At 38.5% G+C, this 25,185-nt stretch overlaps 1 protein-coding gene across 2 annotated transcripts; it reads left to right on the top strand.

Moving 5' to 3' along the window:
• The first annotated feature begins 8,078 nt into the window (after nt 1-8,078).
• Nucleotides 8,079-23,197, top strand: c9orf72 (C9orf72-SMCR8 complex subunit). Of its 2 annotated transcripts, none has more exons than XM_055006223.1 (10): nt 8,079-8,248; nt 9,832-10,254; nt 11,765-11,860; nt 12,505-12,569; nt 13,198-13,270; nt 13,990-14,106; nt 16,179-16,414; nt 16,512-16,569; nt 18,269-18,378; nt 21,994-23,197. In XM_055006223.1, the coding sequence occupies exons 2-10, from the start codon at nt 9,964-9,966 to the stop codon at nt 22,178-22,180; spliced, it is 1,233 nt and encodes a 410-aa protein (XP_054862198.1). In that variant the 5' UTR covers nt 8,079-8,248; nt 9,832-9,963; the 3' UTR covers nt 22,181-23,197. The 2 variants fall into 2 exon arrangements, with proteins under 2 accessions (XP_054862198.1, XP_023116955.1); XM_023261187.3 differs by having other exon boundaries at nt 9,767-10,254.
• Nucleotides 23,198-25,185: the final 1,988 nt, after the last annotated feature.

Raw genomic sequence — 25,185 nt, 5'->3', positions numbered from 1 at the left:
AACTGTGACGCTAATGAATTCAACCACAGATACAGAGGCACAGCCGCAGACTCTGTAACCTCAAAGCTTTTAGAACACATCACTGCTCAGTCATCCAATTTACCTCTTTGTACTTAAAACCCCCAATTAATTGTATTAGCAATTCATGAGGTATTTACTGTGCCAAACACATTACAGATCCATTTGAAATGACTTACTGAGATGCCATTAAGTCACTAGACTGTCTTCATCAAGGCTAGAAAATTAACATTCCTTCCTTAAAGCTAACTTGACTGTAATGAGATGTAATTTATTTGAATTTAAAATGATAATGAACTTGATTTTCTATTTGAAGCTTTCACAAGACCTTCTTAAAGCAGGCTGCAGTTAAAGAGATGCTGCATGTTTACCACCATTGCGCTTTTTGCTATTTTGCTGAGAAACACATGAATTCATTAAGACTTAGAGACTACAGTCTCGCTAGCAGCTCAATGAGAAGGTACTTAGGCAAAACAGTGCTTTGAACTAAATAGTAGTGTCAGCTTAATGCTAAAGTTCTCATTAATAAAATGCTTACATGCTTCAGTTTAGCAGGTTTGTTTTGCTTCAAGATCATCCTATGTACAGTAAACAACAGAAGTTTGCAGTAGTTACTTGTGCCAAGTTGCTTTTGAATGTCAAATTTTTCTAAACTTTTTCATTTTACAGTGTTTGCACTACTTCTAAGTTTCACAGTAGGTTATTTGTTCCCATGTAAAATTAAAGTGTAACATATTTACTATAATAAGCATACAGACTCCAAAGTAGGAACTCAAAAGTCAGTACACCTTTTATTACTGAGATTCAGATCTTTAATTTTTCAATATGCCAAATGTCCACCTTTACTTTTGATGAGACTCAGTTGTCCTTAGCTTAGATGATACCACGTCTGGAAAGATGTTTGCTGTTCTTCAGAGAATATTTTTTCAGTTGCTCTTTGCTGGAGGGATTATTTTTGCTTTACTTTTCTCTTTAAAATACCCCAAAGGAGCTCTGATAGATTCAAGTCAGGTAACGTACTTTCCCAAGTTGTAGTTTTCAATTTTTCTTATTTAAGCATTTGTGTGGTTTTAGTAGTGTTCTTTGGATTATTGTCGTGCTGCAGTATTCATCTTCCACCAAGCTTCTGCAGACTGGGAGTCATCTTATCAGCCTGGACTTTGGTATATCCACAGAAATTTCCAAAGAAAAAAAAACAACTTTTACACTCATGCAGCTCCATGTCATCACTTTCTCACTTCTGTGCTTCACTGTCAGAACTATGCATTCACTGTCGCAGCCCTGGACGTGTTCATGCCAAACATGCTGGATCCCATCTGAGCTGACCTAATTTATCTTGGTCTCAGCTGACCAAAGAATGTGCCTCCAACATTCATAAGGCTTCTATCTGTGTTCTTTAGCAGAATGCGAGGGCATTTTTTCTTGGGCTTCATCCATAGAGGCGGCTGTTACGTAACGTCTTACACATAATCTATTCCAACACAGAAACTGCAAATGTCCAATGATAACTCCTAGACACAGCCCATAGGTCCAAAACTGTAACATATTGCACACTTCTGTTGTATACTGTATGTGTGAGTAGGATGAGTAATGCATTTGGGCTTCATCATATAATTAATAATAATCAACACTCTATATGTTAATGCAACAGGCCAGTCACATGCACTGCAGCCACAGAGTCATTGTTACACAGGTCAGGGCATCTCAAATTGCACAACTTTGCTGCTAATATTGTGTGAAACTGTGTAATAGAAGGTTTCATGTAGTGACATTTTCTTCTGACAAGTTTAGATAATGAACCAATGATTTTTTTTTCACACTCATCAAAGTGGGCTGTGAACAGGAAAAAGGCATCAACGGACACATTTGCTTCCCACTCATTAGGGCACATACGGCTAAAGTGACAGCTGAAGACAACAGTGCTACTGTGCAAATAGTCTGCTCGCCAAGTTGCATGAGGAGTTTGGATGAAAGTGAAAAACATGCAAATTTAAAATAAAGCATTTCTACTGTCAAAGCAAACACAGCCTACATTGACAAAGGCACATTTTTCACAAAATCTGAAAAGCTGAAAAGTTGAAGAAGATGGTGTTTTGCACGTTTCACACACACAGAGTAGGTGGGATCAGTTTTGGCTGCAGGGTAACACTGATGTATCACTTTACCAATAGATCACACAACTAGTTGCCTCCTATACACATATATGAGGTTTCTTGAAGAAGCTATATAAACCTAATAGGTGGTAAAACTTTTTAATTTTATGATGATATCAAAATCTTGGCAATCGGGAACTTTGGTACAAGTAATTGTCAGCATCAGCTTTCAAAAACAGGTTTGTTAACAGAATTTAGTTCGGCAAGTTAGGAAATCAGCTTTTTTGCTATTCTGGCTAGAGTTTGATTAGAATGTCCATATGGTAAAAACAAAAGCCAGCAGACTACTAGATGGGAATGCATAAAGTGTATAATTTTAAAAAGTAAAGCCATGATTTTGCAGAAATAAATCCTGCAATCTTGCCTTTGTGAGGCAATTTGTACTGTGGACATAGAGGATAAAGTAGTGTATAGAAAATGGATGGATAGATGGAAGGGTGGAAGGATGTATGAATTTTGAAAGGTTCCCTATCAATAATAATAAAAAATTATTATAATTGGTATTAGTAGTAGCCATAGTCACAGTAGTAGTATGACCCAGTCACCACAATTTTTAATCAACCTGATAAGAAGTATTTAATATGACAGAATCCTATATTAATGAAAAGGGTTGTTGACATGTAAATTTCATTTTGACCAGTAGGTTTCTTCTGACTGGAAATGGCATAAACAGGTAACAACAGATGGTAAGAAACTATAAGCTTCTATAGCATTTGAACTGATCTCGGTAATTTCTGCAATGTTCCTAACCTTCAATTACACTATAAATTAAGAACAGCTGATGCAGTAGTTCTCTGGTTAGATACTAGTCAATTGCAAACCTAATAAACTTGATAATAGAGTCCTTTACTGAGAGATAGTTGTACCCTGTGGCTGCTCACAAGGTGGTGAAATTCTAAATAGTTTTATCAAAATGTTTTGAAGTGTCACCAGCATCATTAAAAACTACAGGGAGTTCCATGCTGTAAAAAATCTTAAAGGGTGTGGTAGGGAAGCCAAACACAGCCCCTGTGTTGGCAAGAATAGCAGTGCGAGAGGCCAAGAAGAATCTCAAGATCACCACTGAGACCTTCCTGATGAGTCTAAACAGTTCTAATATCCACATTTGACTCCAACAGACAATGACCAAGGCTGGTCTCAGTTTATACTGACCAAGGAGAACTCCATTTCTCCAAGTCAGCCACACAAAAACTCACTTGAACAAAGAAGAAAATTTTTGGTCACCAGTTATGTGGTCAGATGAGGTGAAAATGGAGTTGTTTAGACACAGTGATGTTTCTTTTGACTACTGGAAGGAAGGAGAAGCATTAAACTGCAAGAACACCATTCCCACAGTCAAGCATGTTGGAATGTAATACTATTGGAGGTGTTTTTCAGACAGGTAACTTTGTCAAAGTAAGCAGAATCATGAGAAAAGATGAAGATACTAAGATTCTGGAGGAAAACATGAGACAGTTTGCAGAAAAACTTGGCCTTGGGCAACACTGAACATTCCAACAAGACAATAATCCAAAACATACAGCCAACATGGTGAAGAAACAGCCAACAGACTCCAACATTTTGGAGGACCAGTCTAGCGTCTAGACCTGAATTCTGTTGAGAATTTAAATGGATAGAAAGCTCTTGTACATCAGCATATTTAGTGTAATGATGAAGATGAAGTGTGAATACGACACTGTAGTTTAAGCCGCTGGGAAGAAAGGTAGAAATACTGTTTATAGTGGGCAGCAAACAGGATTGTCCAAACCTTTGTCGTGGTGCAAGAAAAGCTGCAAGGTGCAAAGTAATACTATTACAGAATGCTAACAGTGCCAGTAAGTTGGTTACTGGTCGGGCCTGTTTTGACTGTGGGTAGTCAGAGAGTCTGATTGCAACACTGTGTGATTTGTACCCACAAAGTACCTAGAAAGGTAAATCTGATCTATGTAATGTAATTTTGCCATCGTTATACCAACGCTCAGTAGGTGGCTGGCCAGTGGCAATAATATAGACTTTGAGAGAATTTGGAAGTGATACAAAAAGCCAATTGCTTGCTCACTTTCTTATGAACCGGGGTCCAAGAACCTTGCAGTGCTTTTGAAGATGAAAAGATTTATAATGTGAAGGGAAAAGATCCTGAGGCACATTTATGTAAAGCAAGTTTCAGAGGTAAAGTACAGTAAAATGCTCTTAATTGGGCATAATTATGTTTAAAATGAAGACACCTTTTGACCTCACAGGGTCTTGATCAGACTTGAAGACCATGTAGAGACTAAAAAAACATTCTGCATTAATATTACATAGTCCTACAAAATTTGCATGAGTAATTATTGAGAATGTTCTTCTTGTGTCTTAGAAATACGGTGAATTGGGAAGCTTTTGTTGTAATCAGCCTCTGTTGCTGTAGTGCAGCTGCAGAGCTACTCACAGGAGTGCAATCACATCAGTAGGGCAGCCAGGGGGTACGCAATTTGGAGTGGTTGTTGACGGTCAGTGACCTTGAAAACTTCAGTAGAGCCAACTTTCCTTTTTTTCAGCTGAGTAGCTGGCTGACCGTCCACACATTGTCTGGGTTTGCTGTTGCTGTAGAAAAGAGGTCTGTGAGTGTTGCTCATACGTCTCATAAACACAGAGCAAAAGGCTGGCAACGAAGCAAACGCTGACAGGATTCAGAAAATGTTGGGGAAAGGCTTCCTCAAGATAAGAAAAGAATAATGTAAGTAGTGGGAAATGATAGAGGAAGGAAATGCAGAAGGATATGATGGAGAGAGCAGGAATGTGCAAACGTTATTCAGAATTAATTAGAACAAGCGTCAAATTTAGTTCAGCTAGACAACGGTATAGTTACAATACAACCACATGTTCTTATGCTGGCAATAGCTATCAAAAGGTTACAGAAGGTCCAGCCATCACAGACCACTGCAAGAGAAATAACCACGTTATGGACTGGGATGGGGCAAAACTGTCACATCGGAGACCAACAAGCACAAGAGGTGGATAAAAGAGGCCACTGAGATCAGAAAGCAGGCCAATAATTCCATGAACCGGGACAAGCCTCTCCCACACCTGGGACTCCCTCCTCCAGAGACCATCGGACGGTGGATGGCGTGACACCTGATGAAAAGGACACGTCATCACACGTCAGATGGCACTCTGAGGAAGACTGCAGACATAGCCAAAACATGTCAGCAAGGTAAAAAACTCAACCTTAGTAACTTTGTCGACAAAAAAGAATTGCTAATCTAGTATAAGAAAACAACAAAATCAACATAGGTTACAGAAAGTCTCTAAAAGAAGAGTTTGGCATTTTGAGAAATACACTTATCTTGATGAGAGAACAAGGTAAATTCCAACTCTGTCACACTAAAGTCCTCACACACGAGCTCTTTTCCATTAGAAGTGGTTTCATGTCTGAATGAGCACCATGGTCACTGTTCCATTAACATCATAACAGTGTTAGTCAGTTTGCCCAAGTAACATGTCTGTATTAGTTTGGTGAAGTGCCTTCAGTCACATTAACATAGACATGCACAAGATTACAACATGCAGATGTTGTCGTGGGTATGTCTGAATGAAGTGGTGTGACACATTAACGTAAAAGTGACCTATGTCTAAATGACAGAATGCCATCACTTCAACAGCTACAGACTACACAGTTCCCATCTGTCACTTAAGGCAGCCACACTCTTAATTATCTATAACTTTAAAAGTTAATACAAGTTAAACAGGTGAGTTATAGGAAAATTCACCCCCATACAGTTGTTACAAACAGGGAGGCTGGCTATAAAGACCAAAAGCCTACCATGTGCCAGGCTACAAGCATGTTAATTCTGCTGTAAAGTTGTCCCTTTTAACATAGGGGTTTATGAGGATTGATTCAATTTTAGGGCCTGCCTCAAGTGGTCTTTTAAGGAATTGTAGTTTTGGGGACTTGATCCAGTGTCTAAAAAGCACCTGGAACAGCTTGTAAACAAAACTTTCAGTTTAATCCACCTAAAAAAGCAAAACAAAACACAAATTAACTGTATCACATGATCCTCATATGACTGGAAATAACTTTAAAAAAGAAAGGCCTTGTGCAGTTACAAAATGAAATAATCAGTTGTTTTTAATTCACTAATGATTATTAAATTAAACGTACTAGAAAATAATAAGACACTAAAATGTTTTTGTATTCAACTTAAAACTTGGAATAATGTTTTTGTTTGTAAAGTGAGCATAAATTATCCACATTATTGGGAGAGAATGAGGGAAATAACTACATAAAACAATTGATTTGTTTTTAAATACATGCTAAATGAGCTTGAAAAAAAAATTCAGCGATGTCAACTTAATGAATCTAAGTAAAACCAACATAAAAATGTGTCTTTGCATCAAGTTAACATTAAATTTTTGGGCCATTTTGACAGTTCTGTATGTTTTCTGTGGACTCTACACTGAAATGTGTTTCATGACTGAATTAGGGTTAACACTGTAATATGAAACTGACGCCACTCTGAAATATGTGGCTACCACCAGCAGCCTGGCAACCCCAAAGCACTCTAAATATCATGTAACATCTTGTTGTTACATGTTGTTATAGACACTTCCTAAAATGTTTTTGTTATTGTGACAACATTATGATTACATTTCTGAAAAATGTTCCTGTAAGCATGAGCAGAGACAGCAGTTTGGCTTTAAAGGGTGCAGATCGGTACAGAATAACTCAATTGACAAATTAGAGCAATAACAGAACCTAATAATTGTGAGGTAGACATGAACCAGCAAGGATCTACAGATCCATTGATCTATTGTGGCCCAACACTCATCAGACTGTTTACTTCGGGGAGCTCACTGTGCAAAGAGAGGATACAGTATAATGTAGGGGAGGTTTATGAAAAGATTAGGTTCAGATAACTGGAGAGCCTATAGAAGATAGCTGTAGCCTGTCTATTACTAGTTTACTCTGTGAGATTTGCAGTCTGAGATTGCAAGAGGCCACAAGAGGCCTCAGTAGAAATTGAAAATAGCAGCCGAAGACAGAGTGAGCAAAATAGACACCACCTGCGGTCCGATGTATAGAATCTATTACGAGGACTGAGGCTGGACGGCACCAAAACTGTGATTAGGTGGTGGTAAAACTGAGTATAACTTTCAGCTCTCAGTGTAATTGTATTGCATAATTAGGGCTGACTGTTTGCAGAAGCAATTCAGGGTCTAAATTGCTAATGAGCCATTTAGAACCAACTGCGTCAGCCGTCCCATTACTGTCTTGCTGAGACCATTAGAAATAATATTGTGAATTAGTGTGTATACAGTACAAGGTAGAGAATACTGTGAATGTATTTTTAGTCTTACAGTAAATCAACCAAATTCCAGTCAGCCCCTTCCGTTGACAGAAAAGGACTGACTGGATACTTCACCTACTGCTTTTACTGGTGAGATCACTTCAACGGATGCGTCAAGGTGGGAAATTCCTACAATGGATGAGCCCTTTCTTAAGGTGAACGAGCAGCAATGAGGGAAAAAAATCTGAAAATGTCAAATATATCCTCAAGGAAGATAAATAGCACAATTAATGCCTGTTGGTGCAGGTGAAGCGCTCCTGTTGGACGTCAGCTACCAGTCACCCTTGGGAGATATGATGCAATTTAGAGCAGTGAAATAGAAGGTGGGGCTGGGAATAAAAATGCTGGGAGTGAAAGGGTGTGCCATTAATTTATTATCTCCAGAAGATGAAATTAGAGGGCATATATGTGTGTTACCTGCAGATGTGCATCATTTGCATGATCAGGCTCCATGCAAATGAATTTAAATAACAAATTTTCTGCAGGTGGCCTCTTGGAATAGAAATGACATCACTGACTCTGTGTTCACTGTCGTGCCTCCGTGGAGCGCTAGAGGTCAGTATTCTCCACTGCCGGCCATTGACGTAATCTGACGTACAAGGAAGTGTGATGAAGAACACAACAGAAGTGCAACAAAACTGCAGCTGGCTAATGACCATTAACCTGTAGGTTATGGCGGCAACAGACAAACCTGCTATGACCACTTTTCCTTAATATTTAAACCTCTCTCCTGTAGAAACGCAGCGGTGTGGCTCCAAAAAGAGCGGACAAGTAAGTCGTAACAGTGTCATTCAATTGCTTTGTCAGTGTGTTTAGCTAGTTAGCGGGCTAGCCTGAGTTAGCTCATAACTGATTATACACTAATGGCACTTCGTTTCTTTACTCGTATACCATTAAGCTACATGTGTTGACATATGTTAGCTACCTGCCCAAAGTGACGTTCATAAACCGTAAATCTGAGGTTTAACCCGGTTTACGAGCGGTTCTTAATAGTGTTGAATTTGGTTGTAAAAGCCGTCAATAAAAAGCCACATTGCTTGCTACGGATATATACGTTCACCTGGCAACACAGCAGCCTCTAACCTTGCATAAACAGGAGTTGCTACTAAATTCGGCATTATTATGATAAGTCAACTCGAAAGTGAAACAGTTTTTCAGCGTTTCACATAACGATATGTGTCTAATTCGCCTATTAACAGTTGCAATAATGTAAGGTTGGTCGTAGCTGCAGGTTGGTGAGCGGGCATGAGACAGCACGAATCAATGAGGGTGTTTTTCCCTGAAATAAGGTATAAGTACGTTAAATATTACTGCCGAATTCTACAGAAGACTGTCAAGACTAACAAATGTTTAGAGTTATCTTGTCACAGATTAGTGTTGTGCTAAAAAGCAATTGAAGACTAAACTAGTCCTTCTTTTCAATCGAGTTTGGGGAAACCTTCGTCCTTACAGAAAACGTCAGTTTTTGCTGTTTGTCAGACTCCACATTTGCCAGAGAAAGAGAAGTTGCCTTTGGACGGTTTAAATCAGTGTCAGCTGACTTGCTCATCATCCGAAAGAAATCACTTTCATTTCCTCTTAGAGGTTTTTGTAGTGGAAATGAAATTATTTAGTTTATTTCTGGTACTCTGTGATAGGACTGAACACTTAATTTATTTCAAATAGAAATTGCAACTGGAATCAATGTAATTTGCAAACCTCAAAGGCAGCAATTTGTTCATTATTAGATAATGAGACTAATGTTGTAATTCAGTTGTATTTAACTGGGGCAGATTCAAACTCTTAGAAGTTGTTTAAGTTTGCCCATTGATCGATGTATACTACTTGGTTTAGGCATGACGATGTGGCTCGACTAATGTAGGCGCAGTCCTAATATTTATTAATCACTCCATGTACGTTTTGCAGAACATCTGATCCGGGTTTAAAGCTGTTGTGTCAAGTGTTAAACAAATCTTTGTAATAATCACACTTCTGATGATTTTTTATGGATCAGATCTCCATCACAGATTTTAAATCTATTACACAGGATTATTAAACTGAAGCAGAGCTTGGCAACTGCAATATCCACATGAAGAATGGCAGTTAGATATTTTTGCCCAAATCCCTTAGCCCAGTGATGTGGTTATTTCAAATCTTTATGCAATTAAAAGTGCCATATCAGATATTTTTAGGGACTATTAGAATTTAGATTCTGTTGTTGATGAAGAACTGGCATGTATTGTTCTTTCAGTGGTTTACTTGAGGACTAACGTTATGAACACAACAGTTTTTTTTCTGTTTTTGATGTAGATTTATTACAATTCACTCTTAACAAGACTTCTCCAGTTCCAATGTCTTCTGGCTGTCCACCCCAGTCGCCTGCTGTGGCAAAGTCTGAGGTAGCAGTAGAGGGACAATGCCCGCTGCTGGCTGCCACCTTCGCCTACTGGGACAACATCCTGGGTCCACGAGTGCGCCACATCTGGGCACCAAAGGGTGACCAGCTGATGTTCCTCAGCGATGGAGAGGTCACATTTCTGGCTAATCATACACTGAATGGGGAGATCCTGCGCAGTGCAGAGTGTGGCGCCGTGGATGTGAAGTTCTTTGTCCTGGCAGAAAAGGGCGTCATTATTGTTTCCCTCATCTTCGATGGTGAGCTGAAGGGGGACAAGAACACATGTGCCTTGTCCATTATTCTCCCTCAGACAGAGCTGGCCTTTTACCTGCCGCTGCATACCATCTGCGTGGAGAGGCTGAAGCACGTTATCCGCAAGGGACGCATTTGGATGCAGAAGGTACCCTGCCGTTCCAGCTGTTTCTTATACATCTCACTGCTGGATTTAGTATTGAAGATTAGGCAAATTATTACCATTTGTACTCATAAGACATACTATCCAAGCTGATTTAGATTTAGTTCCTGATTTTAAATGAGTGTTCTTTCACATTTATTTTATCTATGTGGGAGTGCGGCAACATTGGCAGAATAGTAAAGTTGCTGTCTTCCAACACTGAAGAGTAACTTAGCTAGTCTAAGTGCTCTTTCAGAAAAAACTAGTGAGCAGGTAGTAATATGGCCAGGCAGAATAAGGTGACACACAACACAATGACAAACACCTAGAAAACACATCACTATTGCAGACACTGCTGTAAAAGTGGAAAAAGCATACGGCTGTTTATTATTCTTATATGTTCTGCATATGTTTATCACATCCCTGTTTATTGGTTTTGCTTTGTTATGTTTAATATTTTAGTAGAGCTTTTATTTGGCCTGATGCACTTGCTGTTTTTAGTGCTCTGGTGTTGCCTGAGAAGATTTATTTACTAACGTATACTTAGTATATGTCAGAGTCCTGCTTGCCAAGACTCATATAGCTGCCAAATAGTGTTTACTGTCCTTAAAGCTGGGTATCAATCCTCAGTAGTTTTATGGCACCAACCAAGCATTGAAAACGGGTTTGTATTGAACATCTTGTCTGATTTGTAACCCTGTATGCATAGATTTTTAGATAGTTGCTGATTCAAATCATTAATCCCTCTAGATTTTAAATTGTGTTTGATTCGATCAAAGCGCTTATACAGCTGCTTATTTTGACATTGACCAAATAGGAGTTTTGTCGTTAAATGAAAAGGTAGGAAAACATGTTCCTTGTCCTTAATCTATCAAAGAAGGGATTGCTTTGATATTGTTACAGAAGCTCAGTTACTTGAAAACAGTTGTACCAATAACTCAAATGGCTAATTTATTCAAAAGCTGAGCTCCTTTTTCATTGCATATTGGATTATAGAGGGCAACACTGACATTAAAACTTGTGGGCCAGAATTACACCACAGTGACGTCAGAGTCTGATCTCCATTTATTGGAAATAGCTGGTTGCAACTGTTGCTGCCACAGGTTGTATGTCAAACTATTAAGTTTAGTATTAAATATTGCATATATTTTTTGCTTCATAAATGCAATGATCATGCTCTTGTTTTATGTTTGAAGATCTGACGAGATGCACACAAAAAGTTGAAAAAATTGGGACAGGGTTGAATATTTATTCACGCCACTCTATGAACCATCCTTTCATTTTGTCTACTCTCAGCAGTAACAGTAGTACTTTAATTGAGAATCGTTTTGCTGCCTTTTATGACCCCAATATTTATGGTTAACCGGTTAAAAGTGCAATACAGATACAGACTGACATGAGGTATGATATCCTGAAAAAATCATAGCAGCAAATGATCATCATTGGTTTCCTCACCTCCATCTTTTGTCTTCAGAATTTACTTAACTTTATTGTTTTCTCTTTTCTGTAACTTCAGGGCTACAATATCATCTCAGTGCTGAGCTTGGAGATTGTCCCTATCATGGAGCTGTTGGCCTCAATGAAGACACACTGTGTGCCTGAAGATATAGATGTAAGCAACACACATATTGTTGTGCACAAAATACTCATGTTTTTGTTTTTTATGACAAGAACAGCTTGGAAACCACTTCAGCATGAAAAGGCGAAACATCAGCTATATTCACTGACAGCAGGCAGAACGAATTGTCATTCATTTTGCATAAAATACTCTGGTTGGAATTGTTGTCATTTCCATTTTTAATCCAAAGGCCTTCAAAAAGGTAGCCCACTTAAATGTCAAAGTGAAGGCAGAGTTAATAGTGTATCATCTAGACATCATGTTGGCAGTGACTGAAAGGAACTTAGCAGAATTTAGAATTACAGCCACATATGAAATGTATAGACAAAACCTTTTTGAAAAGTTCTGTCTTTTCACCGCTTTGCTTGTTTAAATAACTTCTGTTTTCAAGAAGTTTGCTTAAACAAGGTTCTCCCCCTGCCTAGATTACCACCCAGTGTGATTCAACACATTTGTTCCCTTCTTATATGCAAATACAAGAAATGCAAAAGAACAAAGAAACTCTGCAGAATCTTCCACTGTTTTTTCCCCCCATTTTGTTTTCTTCTCAGTACCTTGCAAATGCACCCATCAGCACCTTTGTCGTTGCTGTAGACCAATTTTAAAAATGACTCATTTGTTTCACTCCTGCTGAGCAGATAAAAGACACCGTGCTAAATGATGATGACATCGGGGACAGCTGCCACGAGGATTTCCTCCACAAGTAAGCAATCCGATACAGGCAAGTGGAGACAGATGATGAACAATGCCCATTTAACACCCATCAACCTTCCAATGATGAGTAATAGCTCTCCACTTAGCTAAAGTTATCTCTAGAGAAAGAACCAAAGCTAAATCGCTGTTTAGTGTTGTGAGTCTGAAAAGTCCACTTTGTCTATGAAGCTCCAAATTGCTCAGAGTTAAACTGGATTTGCTCAGCATCCTGTGGAGATGACAAAGTGTCTGGAAAGTGGAACTTGAATCAGATATTAATAGCTGAAGCCTTGAGAAGTGACAGAGACCGAGATAATGTAAAGATTTGTTTTAGAAGTGATTCGTCTTGTGAGCAATCAAATGGGCAGATTCTCCAGAATATGATGAGAGCGCAAAAATCTGAGTCATACTGCATGAGTCAAAAGGAACTTTGAGTGATCGCTAAGCTAATGTAACTCCCCACTGGCTCAGAGTCAGTTGCCATCCTAATTGCTCTTCTCTGTAGAGCCTCTGAAATGTTTTTTTGGACACACTTCTTCTAACTCAATTGTTATTCTTAAAAGCTGTCATTAATAATTAGAGCAACGCCAATGAAGCTAATTGGCTCTAATTTGCATGTCTTTGTCTGTGTGGTTCAGGGCCATCAGCTCTCATCTGCAAACGTGCGGCTGTTCAATCGTGGTTGGAAGTAACCCAGAGAAAATAAATAAGGTAAATTTACTGTATTAGCGGCTGCACACAGACGCACTTGTAGTGCATCTACATAATTTCAAATGTTTTGCAGTGTGGTGTGCTGTTTGTGTTTAATGAGCCCCGCTTGCACTTTTACAGTCTCGCTTCAGTAATTTGAACGCCAGTCTGATCCTGGCAGCACAGTTGCTGCTTCAACTCCAGAAATTATTAGAGAAAGCATATAAGCGACTTAAAAGATGCAGAAGTCTGATTTAAAAGAAGAGAGACATTGGACATGATGGCTGAGAAGGGCCATCATGTCCACAGTATGAAGAAACTACAGTTTTTCTCAGTGAATATCAAAAGCAAACACTGCTTTAATTAGTAGTTTTATTGGCTTGGGGCTTGAATTAGGCACCAATTAAATCAAAAGTTGTTGTTTTTTTGTGTGTTAACAACTAGCCTCTAGCTTAATGCCAGATTAAGGGCTTTAACAAACGTGGCTTCTTTAGTAAATTTCAAAGGTAACTTCTAAAGCAAATTTTGAGCTGACGGTGTGCGTAGACCTGAACCAGCAAAATCAAGTTTAAAACAAAAGGGCCAGTTGTGTGTGATTCCATAAATTTGCCCATCCCCGCCGATGACAAACAGTTGTGAGCATGTTTTGGACTGTAAATAATCAAACCCAGTTTTCTGCAGGGTCTTCTCCATTTAAACATTCACTGTGTTGATTGACAAATCTGCCTGTCTGGTTGCAGATTGTGCGGACTCTCTGCCTCTTCCTCACTCCGGCCGAGAGGAAGTGCTCTCGCCTCTGCAGGGCAGACTCATCCTTCAAATATGACACCGGCCTGTTTGTTCAGGGTCTGCTCAAGGTAGCCACCAGCTCCCTCTCATTATACTGTACATTGTGGTTGGAATTAGGAGCTGGATATTGTTGTGTTTTATCTGCCTGTTTGATGTTACCCTTTCTGTTGTTCTGACCTGATTTCATTTTCAGACTAAGAAACTGTTGCATTAAGGTATATTTCTCATTACACTGCGTAATTTCACATCTTCTTTTTCCCACTCTACAAAGCCAAAATGCAGTAGTGGGTCAACATAAGGTGAAGACTAGAATCAGACTGTGCGACATGTTGGCTTCTCATGAAGATCTTAGCCTATAGAAATTTGCAAAATAAACTGCAGCTAGTTAAGGCTGGGGAGATAGATTATGTTAAACCCTATATACTCATTTGTTTCTGGTCTCATAGCCTTGAATAACCAAGCTTAATGTACTTTTTTTTTCTTTCATTTAGCCTTTATTTAATTTAAGTGCCACTGAGGTTAGCAGCCTTGTTTTCAAGGCAGATATGACTGCTACAGCTGCATTTAAGCGATGACATCAGGCACACAAAACAGCACTACGATAAACCCGCTGATTGAAATGTGGTGCACAAAACATCTGTTAAAAACTAGACACCCAAAATGAGCTAAAAACAAAAGTACTAAATTATTTACAATAAACTGGGACAGCAGTTTTGTCTTCAGTGTGAGATACTGCTGAGTTTTTCATTTCCCTCCACAAACTATTCCAAGCGGCTGCAGCAGAAGACATGGCAGTTTTCTTTCCCATCTCTGTCCATATGCTAAGGACAGACAGATGATATTATTTTTGGATGATAAGCTCTGTGAAAATACTTTGCGAAGATATGAGAGTAGTATTTTAGCAACTGTTGCACATTATCACCTGAAAGCTGGAAGGATACAACTCTAGAAAATGTAACCTTTTATACAAAGGAGTTAACGGGGTCAGTGCCACTAATTTACTTCACTCTGATTGCATAACTAGAACTGGTGCAAACTCTGACATATTTCTTCATTTCTTTTTTCATTTTACTCGTAAACTTTTCTTGTGCTGTGTTACGTTTCTCAATCCTCAAATGTTCTGATTATTACACAAAAATGTAGATTTTCAATGTGGTATGAAACCTTTGGACGTGTTCTGCTTGATAGAGGTGGCTCAGAGAGGTGATAGGAGCAGATATTATTTGTAGATTTTCCATGCATTCTAGGTGCCTAAAGTAAAGAGAGAAGCATCTAAATGTTTTTTTAATTTATGTATATTCTATGACAGTTATTAATAATCAACTAAACAAAAGCATAAAATTAAGCTTTTCCAAGTTGGACACCTGTTATATAGTCTGTGTTAAATCTGCAGCCTTCAACTTCACTGTTTCTCTAGTTATTGAACTCTGAGTTTGTAAGTCAGTACTGTACAATGTACAAATTGTGTTGCATGTACTTCTTAGTGTATGCTTAGGAAGTACAATAGGGTCAACTGTAGAACTGACATTTTTATAATCGTCTGCAAAGTTGTTTTTTTTTGAGAAGCTAATATGTTATTTATTGCTGTTTTGTGAGGCAGGTGGCTCTTTATGCCAACAAAACAGTGAAAACAAAAGTATCAGCAGAAAGCTTAGTGGTGCTTGTTAGTTTAGTAATAAAGAGTCGCTGTTTTTCACATCGGCTGTGTTGTGGAGCTGCTTATAGATGTCAGCATAACATACAGCGAGGAACTAACGGAATAGGCCCAGTGAGAAACAAGAAAAGAGGAAACTGGAAGTTATTTATTGAAGCTTCCTTTTACACGTGTCCTGGATATAGGATGGTTTAGTAGAGCTTCTTCAGTGCTCTTTGTCAGTGTGGTGGACTTTAATTATATATGTGCATCAGCAATGACCATCCTATTATTATTGTGTTCTTACAAAAAAAGAAGCTGTGCACTGTTAAATCAAACCAGGATATGGTGGAAGGAACACATAATCCATGAAGCAGAATAATGTGAACATGCTTTTACGCATTGCATAAAAAGAATCACAGCAAGTTGACAGATTATCTTAAGGTTGGCAGATTGTCAGTATGGATTCCCTCCCCTCCTACTCTTTTTTTTTTCTTTAATTCTCAGGACTCCACAGGCAGCTTTGTCCTCCCCTTCCGCCAGGTGCTTTACTCACCATACCCGACCACGCACATCGACGTCGACATCAACACAGTCAAGCAGATGCCTCCGTGCCACGAGCACACGTACAACCAGCGGCGCTACATGCGATCAGAGCTGAGCGCGCTGTGGAAGACTGACAGCGAAGATGACATACCTCCAGACACAATCATTCACACAGATGAAACCTTCACACCTGACCTGTAAGCCATGCGCATGCTGTTTGTTGTATATCTGTGTGACACTACACTTTTAAATCAGACATGCTAATATCATCCCCGCTATCCCTTTTTTTTCTAGGAATATATTCCAAGACGTAATGCATAAAGACACTTTGGTCAAGTCATTTATAGATGAGGTAAGAATACTATATTTTATTATTTCCATTAAATCCTAACAGAGTCAAAAGAAGAAAACCCTGTAACATATTGACAAAAATAGCAACAGCAATATGAGAAATAAAATACATTCATTCTTGTTATCCTCATTTAGAGGCAAAATACAAATAAATAGATGAATGGAAAAATAGGAACAAACAAAGAAAACAAGATAAAGCGACACTCCGAACGTCATAACTGTACCTTTAGCTGAATGAATCATCAGCCTGCAATATTATTCCGATTACTGCTGAAATAAATCAAGTATCTCTGGAGGCATGCGTCATCTGTTTCTGGCTCACGGTCAGTTGTCAGGTAGGGAAATGAAAATTGCTCATATTTGCTCTCCAACTGTTAGGTGGGAGGTTTGTAATAAGTTCTTACCTTAAATAATTGTGTATTTAAGATTAGTAAGATAAGAAATTCCATAAATAGAAACAAACAGGATAGATGTAATGGCTTTTCCCTTTTAATTAGATATGAGTCACTATAGAAATGTTTAAAAATTTCAGTATTGTTTTTATCTGTAAAAGCCTCAAATTACATGAATAGAGCACTTACAGTTAAATCCTCTGAATCCCAAAACATTCCTATAGGTTTGAAATCCACGTTATCTTTGAAAAATTGCCAAAATTACATCATTTATCAGAGCCAGAAACTGTAAAATTAAAAGAATTGTCGGATTTTTAAAATTCCTAGCACCTTGAACAGTCATGTTTGACATGTAGTTCTGTCAAAGTCAAGGAAATTTAAGCCTACCATTCTTATATTTGATGATATTTAATGGTGATCGCACTCAAAAATTTGCCACAGATTCTGTGTTTGCAGCAAGCAGATCATGTGAAAGACAAAAAAAATTCTGTGTTTCTTCGTGCATCTGAGGAGCAATGATTGACGCAGCTGTGACCAACGCTCATGTGACAAAAATTCTGTGAATTTTCAGCTGAGCTGAGACAATTATGGAAACACATCAGAGCGACTAAGCAAAATGAAACATACTTGATCAATAAAATGAATACAGCATGCCTTAAAAATGGTATACAGCGGAGTAAGTTGTCAGCAGTTTGTTGGAAGACACATTCAGCATGATAATCGGATATCTATAATGTGCAGAGTAGTATGAAAAGTGTTTGGTTTGTTGAGATTAAAAATGTCAATAGAAAATATCTATAATATCTAAAGCCTCCATTTTTTCAGTATTTGCAGCACCTGTGGACATTTGGAAAATATCGTACATGTTGATTCCAAGTTCTAACTTTATCTGACTTTATTTTTTAAAATAATTCTGTTAAACCACGGTTCAAAAGCAATGTCTGATTTTCATTTGTTAATTTTTATAGAATTATTATTTATTATTACTTTTGTCAGATTCAAATTATTTCTGTGACCATTGTTGGTTTTTCTTTCATTAGGGGTACCAACAATTTTGTCCAGGTGTGTATATGAGATGTAATCTCGAGAGCTCATACATACAAAACAGTAGAATTTATTCCCAATGGTCACGACCTATCACTTGTTCCCATGAAAATCGTACCAGAGTTGCACCTACAAGTTTTCCTCACAGCAACAGCAGCGTGCTTCTTTCTCAAGGTTAGCACAGAGGAGGGGGAATGTTATTTCACCATTTCTCCAGCACAGCCGCAGCCCGGACTACTAATTGACATCCTGTGTCGTACCCAGGTGTTCATGCTGAAGCCGGGCTTGTCCCTGCGGAGCACCTATCTGGCCCAGTTCCTGCTGCTGCTCCACAGGAAGGCCCTCACGCTGCTCAAGTACATCGAGGACGAAACGTAAGAGCTTTCACTAATACGACTGTAATCCAAATAACAAAAGGGATTAATTTGTGGCAGCAGAACACGACAGTCACACAAAGAGTCAACAAAATCTAAATAGCGGAGCTGCTGATGCTCTTGTTTTCTTTCATTGTTTTTGCTCTCACTTTGCACTGTGGCTGCTGACCTTTCTTTGATCGCAGCATCACCCGTAGACCCCCTGAAGCGTTGTATTCAAAATAGTCACTGCCAATATTTTCTGCATCTGTTAATGTCACCCCCAGGGTTTTACTGTGCAAGGCTGAGAGTACAGCAAGCTCTGAGGGACAAATGACCAAACTGTAGATGATTGAGATTTGAGAAACATCTGGTTGTTCTGGGTTTCAACCCCACTGAACCAAAGCGGAAACAACACCATATAGACGGACAGTGAGAGGAGAGGAGTTGCAGGGTGAGCAGATTTCCAAACCAAAACAACACAGGAGGGCAAGCATCCCTTTACTAGTGATGTTAGATTGAGTTGCAGAAGAATATAGATAGCTCGGATTCAGCTGACTGGAGATGTAAGCAGACACTTAAATCAAGATGAAGAGCAGTATGTCAAGAAGCACACAGAGTGGAACAAAAGGTCGGGGGATTGTGCTGCTAGTTTTTTGCAGGAGAAATAGTGCACAGAACACAAGCACTGTGCCGAGCAGTGGGGAAAAAAAAACTCCCATGGTCATAAGAGTCATTCTTCACGCTGGTCCGAAAAAGTAGACAAGTGTAACTGTGGTGCATTGTTGAAGAAATCTATAGGTCTGAGTGCTTGTTTTCTAAAGGTTTGTCTTAGAGGACGGCAGACACTTTCTAATATGCATAATGTTCAGCCATGCTGCTCATAAGCTGAGAGAGCAAACCTTGCTGCAGTTGGCTTTACTGATTGCTGCACAAACTCATCTGCATATTGTATAACAACTGGTATACATCTTCTGCCTTACAGGGGATAATAAGTGCTGGTAAATAAAAATTACTTTGCAAGATGACTTTTTCCTACCTAAGAATTTTTGTTATATTTACAGCTTCTAAAACATGAAATGCTAGAGTAGTGACACACCAGAAAACCTCCCAGAACAGCTGCTATCCGTAGCATAGCCAGTGTCATACCGTGTTGTCATTTGCAAAACTTATGAGCTGATTTTTAAGCATCATTCATGAGCAGAGGTGAATTAGAATTTTTTCGCCTTGTTAAAAAAAGTGAGGCATTGAAATGAATTCCATTTTTGTCCTTCAAAAGGACACTCACATAATGTATATGTGATAGAGAGCACAAAAGGTCTTTCCTTGAGTTAAGCTTTAGTAAAAGGGATTTCCAATTTAATAATTTTATTGAAGAAAGGACTTTGGTTTGGGAACATTTACGCCATTGGTAATATTCAGTGGATCAGGGCCTTAGTGTATAGAGTGTGAAAGTGTGAAGTTGTGAAAAATAAGACTTAGAATTAATAGACTGCATGTTTTGCACTCAAAATGGAGACACACTCGCAGCGTAACACCATTCACACTACTGCAGATAAATATTAAGGCTTTCCCAAACACTATCACATGATAAGAAAGTGCAAACAAACAGCACGTGGAAAAAATGTTATCTTATCTGCACACATAAACAGTATACAACAGAAGTGAGTCACTTAATGATATCACTTAATAATTCAACATTGTACTATATCTCAATGATTGCATTGCTTTTTGGTTAAACAGTAGCGTGTTTGCTATTGGATAAAATCAAAATTAACAGTGGTTCTATTGGAATGAGGTCATGGGTGTATTTGGTGAAGATGTAGTAGTTTCCCAGTTTTTTCTTTGAAAGCTCTGATTTTGGCAGTGTGCTTTGGATCGTTATCATGCTGGCATATTCCTCTTCTGCCAAGCTTCTGCAGACTGGGAGTCATCTTATCAGCCAGTATTTGGCATGTCCACACATATTGATTGTACCATCTATTAATGTCATCTCCCCAATGTCTTTTGCACTCATGCAGCCTCATTGTCACATTGCCACCTGTGTGTCACTGTCAGGACTATGCATTCACTGTGTTAATCTTGCCCAGGTTCATGCCAAATGTGCTGGACCCCATCTGAGCCAAACAAGTTTCTGTTGGTTTCATCTGACCAAAGACTCTACTTTTGGGCCTGTATTTTCTACATAGTCTTTCTGAAGTATTTGTTTTTTATTGTTCATAAGAGGAAATAATACAATTATTGAGAAGTCATCCAATTTTGAATCATTTGACATTTACGTGATATTGCATCCTATTTCTGTATACTACCTCTCCATTTTTACAGTAGAGATGAGTGTGCAAAGCAAAATTGCTGAACATTTGCTTGTTTCAGCTTGTCAAATGTTAAAATTGGCTGCTCTGGTTAGAACAATGCTTAAAAAAAGATTGCTAATTAAGAAAGAAAACAACTTCACCCTCCTGTATTGTGTATGGTGATGGGAAGAAACTGGGGAAGAAGGGCCTGGATGTGTAGTTACACAGGGTGATGAATCTTCTGCTTTATCGCAGAATGACAGCTTAACCATCTGCATAGCGCAAGAATAATGTCTTGAGGAAAAACACAAAACAAACAAAAAAAACCAATACAGAACAGCACGTCACAGCCTTTCCAGTCAACTTCTGAGAGGCTCTGGGGCGGCAGCAAAAATGACGTTTTCCTCCCCATCATCATCAGAACGCTAAATGATTTTTTTATGATTGCCGTTTGATCACTGACAAGAAATTCTCATTTCTCCATCCCCCTCTGTGGCACAGAGATGAGACTATGCCAGGTTGCAAGGTGACCTAGTGGCTTATTCCTCCACACTTTGCATAAATGCGCCTTTCTTTTAAGTCGTACATGCTAGAAGCCAGTCCTGGAGCTTTGCATTTAATTGTACCTGTTGAATTACCTTCCTCTGTGGGGGACTTGTTCAGCTTCTTTCAAGGAATACAGTTAGATATAATTATAACTTGAGTCACGTTCTAGTCCCATCGGGGTTACAGTAACTACCTTCTGGCTTAGTTCCAGAAGCACCTTCTTAAGCCCATTTAATTCATCTGAGACTCTGCAGTCCACCATGTCTTGAGCCTCTCTTTTTTTATGCCACCCTCCCTGTGGCGACCTGGTCATCGCTCCATCTGGGCTTGACTCATCTCCTTCTGTGCTCCGCAACAGAGGGCCGACCTTCCTGCTGCGTCGTTTCTACAAATCACGACTTTGATTTTTGTTTTTTCTCTCCTGTTCTAAATGAATTATGTTGAACTCCATTTGTTCCCATGTATAATATATGCCACAACATATCTCACTCCAGAGACAACACTAACTACACAAGCAAAACCATTATTTGTGTGCCCGTGTGAAAGCATAAAAGCAGACTTGTTTATGGCACTGCCAACAGCCTGAGGTCTAAGGGCATGCTATTTTACAGGTGCCTTGACAAGATTGTTTATGCTCAGTTGCTGTCTTGCAGCAGCATACATAATTCATCATGGCGTGGCATTCTTGTGCACAGCTGCAACCCGATTAGATGCTAATGCAAGTCCTCTGACCCTGAGCTTTATAGGTTGTTAAGAGTTGCACTATAGTACAATATCTCCACGCCTCTCTTCACAGGCAAAAAGGGAAAAAGCCATTTCGATCATTGCGTAACCTGAAGAACGACCTGCATCTGACAGTGGAGGGAGACCTGAACATCATAATGGCCTTCGCCGAGAAGCTGAGAGCAGGACTTCACTCGTTTGTGTTTGGGAAGCCCTTCTACACCAGCATGCAGGAGCGAGACGTGCTCATGAGCTTTTGACTTCTATCGCTCACCCGCACTTTAAGTAGTGTTCGTATTGTTTTTAGGTTTGTTTCGTTGTTAAATGAAAGCATGCGTGTTGATAAAAGGCTACCATCTGCCTGGGTATTTGTTTCTGCTCATCTGAAATGAAAAGAATATTTTGCCTTCCTTTTTTTGTGTCTTGATCAATACAAGACACGACTTCAAGGACTGATTGTTGCTGCTGCTATGAGCCATAAGATATAAGGTTTTGATATATTGCCTTGATCAACTGTAAGCATAATGTCAGTGTAATGTTTTTAGACGACTTATTTCTCTGTGGGTTGAATAATCCATGCATTCTATGCCTACTATTAATAGAGGGTCTGTATTAATTTATGGTGTTAAAATTGGCCGAGATGCTCCCCGGGACATCTGGAATTTAATTTAAAATGATATTTATTAAATCACGAGTTATTAGTTTCTTCATTGCCTGTGTTATACAGCTTTCTCAGCTGGCTTTTGAACCTTTTGAACTTGATTGCCTTTTTTCATGAGCGTGTGTGCTGAATATGAATGTTGCAGCTTGGTTGACGTTTTAAAAACTTTGAGTAATCAGAAAGCACTGGGATTTCATTACAAGCAAAGACAAAAGCACTGTACAATTTTACCTCAATCCTTCCTGACAAAGCAGATCTGTGGATGTATCTGACGAGTGCTATCATTAAATGCATTTGCTCAGTTGTGCGTTAAATGGATTTTTTCCCCTCCTACGGCAACAGCCAAGTTAGTTGTTGTTTGGATTATTCGGCTTTACTGCAAACATAAATTTGCTGAGGTCATTAAGTCAACCAGTCTTGTTTATGTGACACTGTGAAATGTCCAGAACATTTCTTCTACTTCCAGATCAGAGCATGTTTATAGTGCAAATGCTGTCTCTGCTTTGTTTCTTTTTACTGTATGGATCGTCTTATGTCAACAGGGATTTTTGTCTAATTGAACATCAAATTGTGCAGACAGGTCAATGAATAATAAACACTGTAATGACAAATCTCACATCTTTTACACTGTCTTTTTTTCCCTTCTCACTCCTTTAGACTTGACAAAAATGACACGTGAATTAAAGTAATCTGCATGAGAATGAGGGGGGGCGCAGTTCGTACATGGTAAACGTAAATGTCTGTCGACCCCATCACCTCAAACAGCGAGCTCTGAAGGCTGAAGGCCCTCGATAAGAAAGACCCAGTCACCTTCAGGTATCCAGCTAAGCTCTGACTCGCATAACGCAAGAAAGCTGAGGTGTCTCCTGGAGTCATCAAACGTATAGAGAAGCAGAAGTTCTATATTGTATACATTCAATGTTACGAAATTAATAAACATTATTTCATGCGAACTAAAAACATGAAATTAAGTAAAATCTCAGTTCAGTATAATGGAATTTTCTCATGCTTCTTTTCACAATAACACTAATCATTTTACTGCATTGCTTTATGTAACTAAAAACAATATATTAATTTTGCTCATAGAGATGATTACGTTATATCTTATTGTTCATAGAAACATATTTAAAGAGTAAAAGTAGTCCATAATGCAGATAAGCGAATACTGTTGTGTGTTACTTGTTAGGAAATTGTTTTCTTAGTAGTGACTATGGAAGTCAGCTCATAGGGCCACCACTTTGGTCGAAACAAATATATCTCAACATTTTTGTTACGTGCCAGCAGCAAAAAAAAAAACAAAAAACACACACCTGTAACTCCAACATTAATTTTAGAAATTTCCTTTAGAATTAAAAAAGTTTTATTTTACGTTATCCTGTCGTATCTTTTGTATTGCAAACATTCATAGTGCCCCAGATGTAGATAAAGTATACTTAGATCTTTTACTTTAGTAAAACTACTTATGTTAAGTACAACTGTTGTGAAGAAATACTCTGTTACAAGTTAAAGTCATGCCTTTATTTTTGTCTTTAAAGTACAAAAGCATTTGCATCAAAATGTATTTAAATAACTAAAGTTGAAAGAATGGTATATTTCAGAATAATGTGTCTGATTGGATTCTAATAACTGATACATAGATGTGTTTATCATTTTTATGTTGAAACTGGTAAAGATGACCTAACTGCTGTACTTTAGCTGATGGGTAACGTGTAGATTTTCCTTCTGAGGTCAATAAAGTTTTTTTTATTTATAATATTGTGTCATAATGCACTTCTTGAATATCTTTATTAACCTAAATCCACCAAGTAATTAGAAAAGTTATAGTAATATAGTTATAGTATATTAGCCTCTGAATTATGATTGAGTAGAAGTATAACGTAGTAGAAAATGGAAACACTCAACTAAAGTACAGTACAAGTCACTAAAAATTGTACTTCAGTACAATATGTGATAAAATGCACCTGTTACTTTCCAACACTGTAATGCCCAGAAGATGAATTATAATGAGATTCGATGACTTTTTCTCTCCAGTCACCAGGAGTCTGCCATTTGCAGTTTTGATTGAAATGCCTCTGTAACTACTGGACCTTAAAATTTGGGGCACACATTTGTCCCAATTTGTGGTGACTTTGTTCATCCACGGAGGTTTCATCAAACACCATCACACTTTGATTTAAGAGCATATGATTGCAAGCTACTGACATTCCCATCAGCCTGCAGCTTGTTTTTGGAGAAAAACTTCCAAATGTTACCCTGCTAATATGTTAAGCTAACCTGGTGGCCTGATACACACAAGCATGTTCGCATTTAGATTGTCATGTGCTCTTATTTCTTGTTGTACTTTAATTTGTCTAGAAGGATAAAAATGCAGGCAACTTGATGGCCAAGTGATTAGGGAAAATATGGAGGCACAGAACTTGAGCAGATCTCTGCTTTGATTCCTCACCGGTTGAGCATTTGCTGCATGTCATTCCTTTACGCTCTCTTCACTGTCCTGTCAAACACCATCTAAAAATACCCAAAATATGACTTTTTAAAGGGAAAAGAATTGAGATGGGAATTCTGGTTCCCTCGGAATAGAAGTCATGCAGAAACTCCATAGAT

Source organism: Amphiprion ocellaris, chromosome 20 (genome assembly GCF_022539595.1).
Source record: "Amphiprion ocellaris isolate individual 3 ecotype Okinawa chromosome 20, ASM2253959v1, whole genome shotgun sequence".
In the NCBI taxonomy this organism is placed as follows: domain Eukaryota; kingdom Metazoa; phylum Chordata; class Actinopteri; family Pomacentridae; genus Amphiprion; species Amphiprion ocellaris.
The sequence above is the reverse complement of the archived record's forward strand: the minus strand, read 5'-3'. Positions and strand labels throughout refer to the sequence as shown.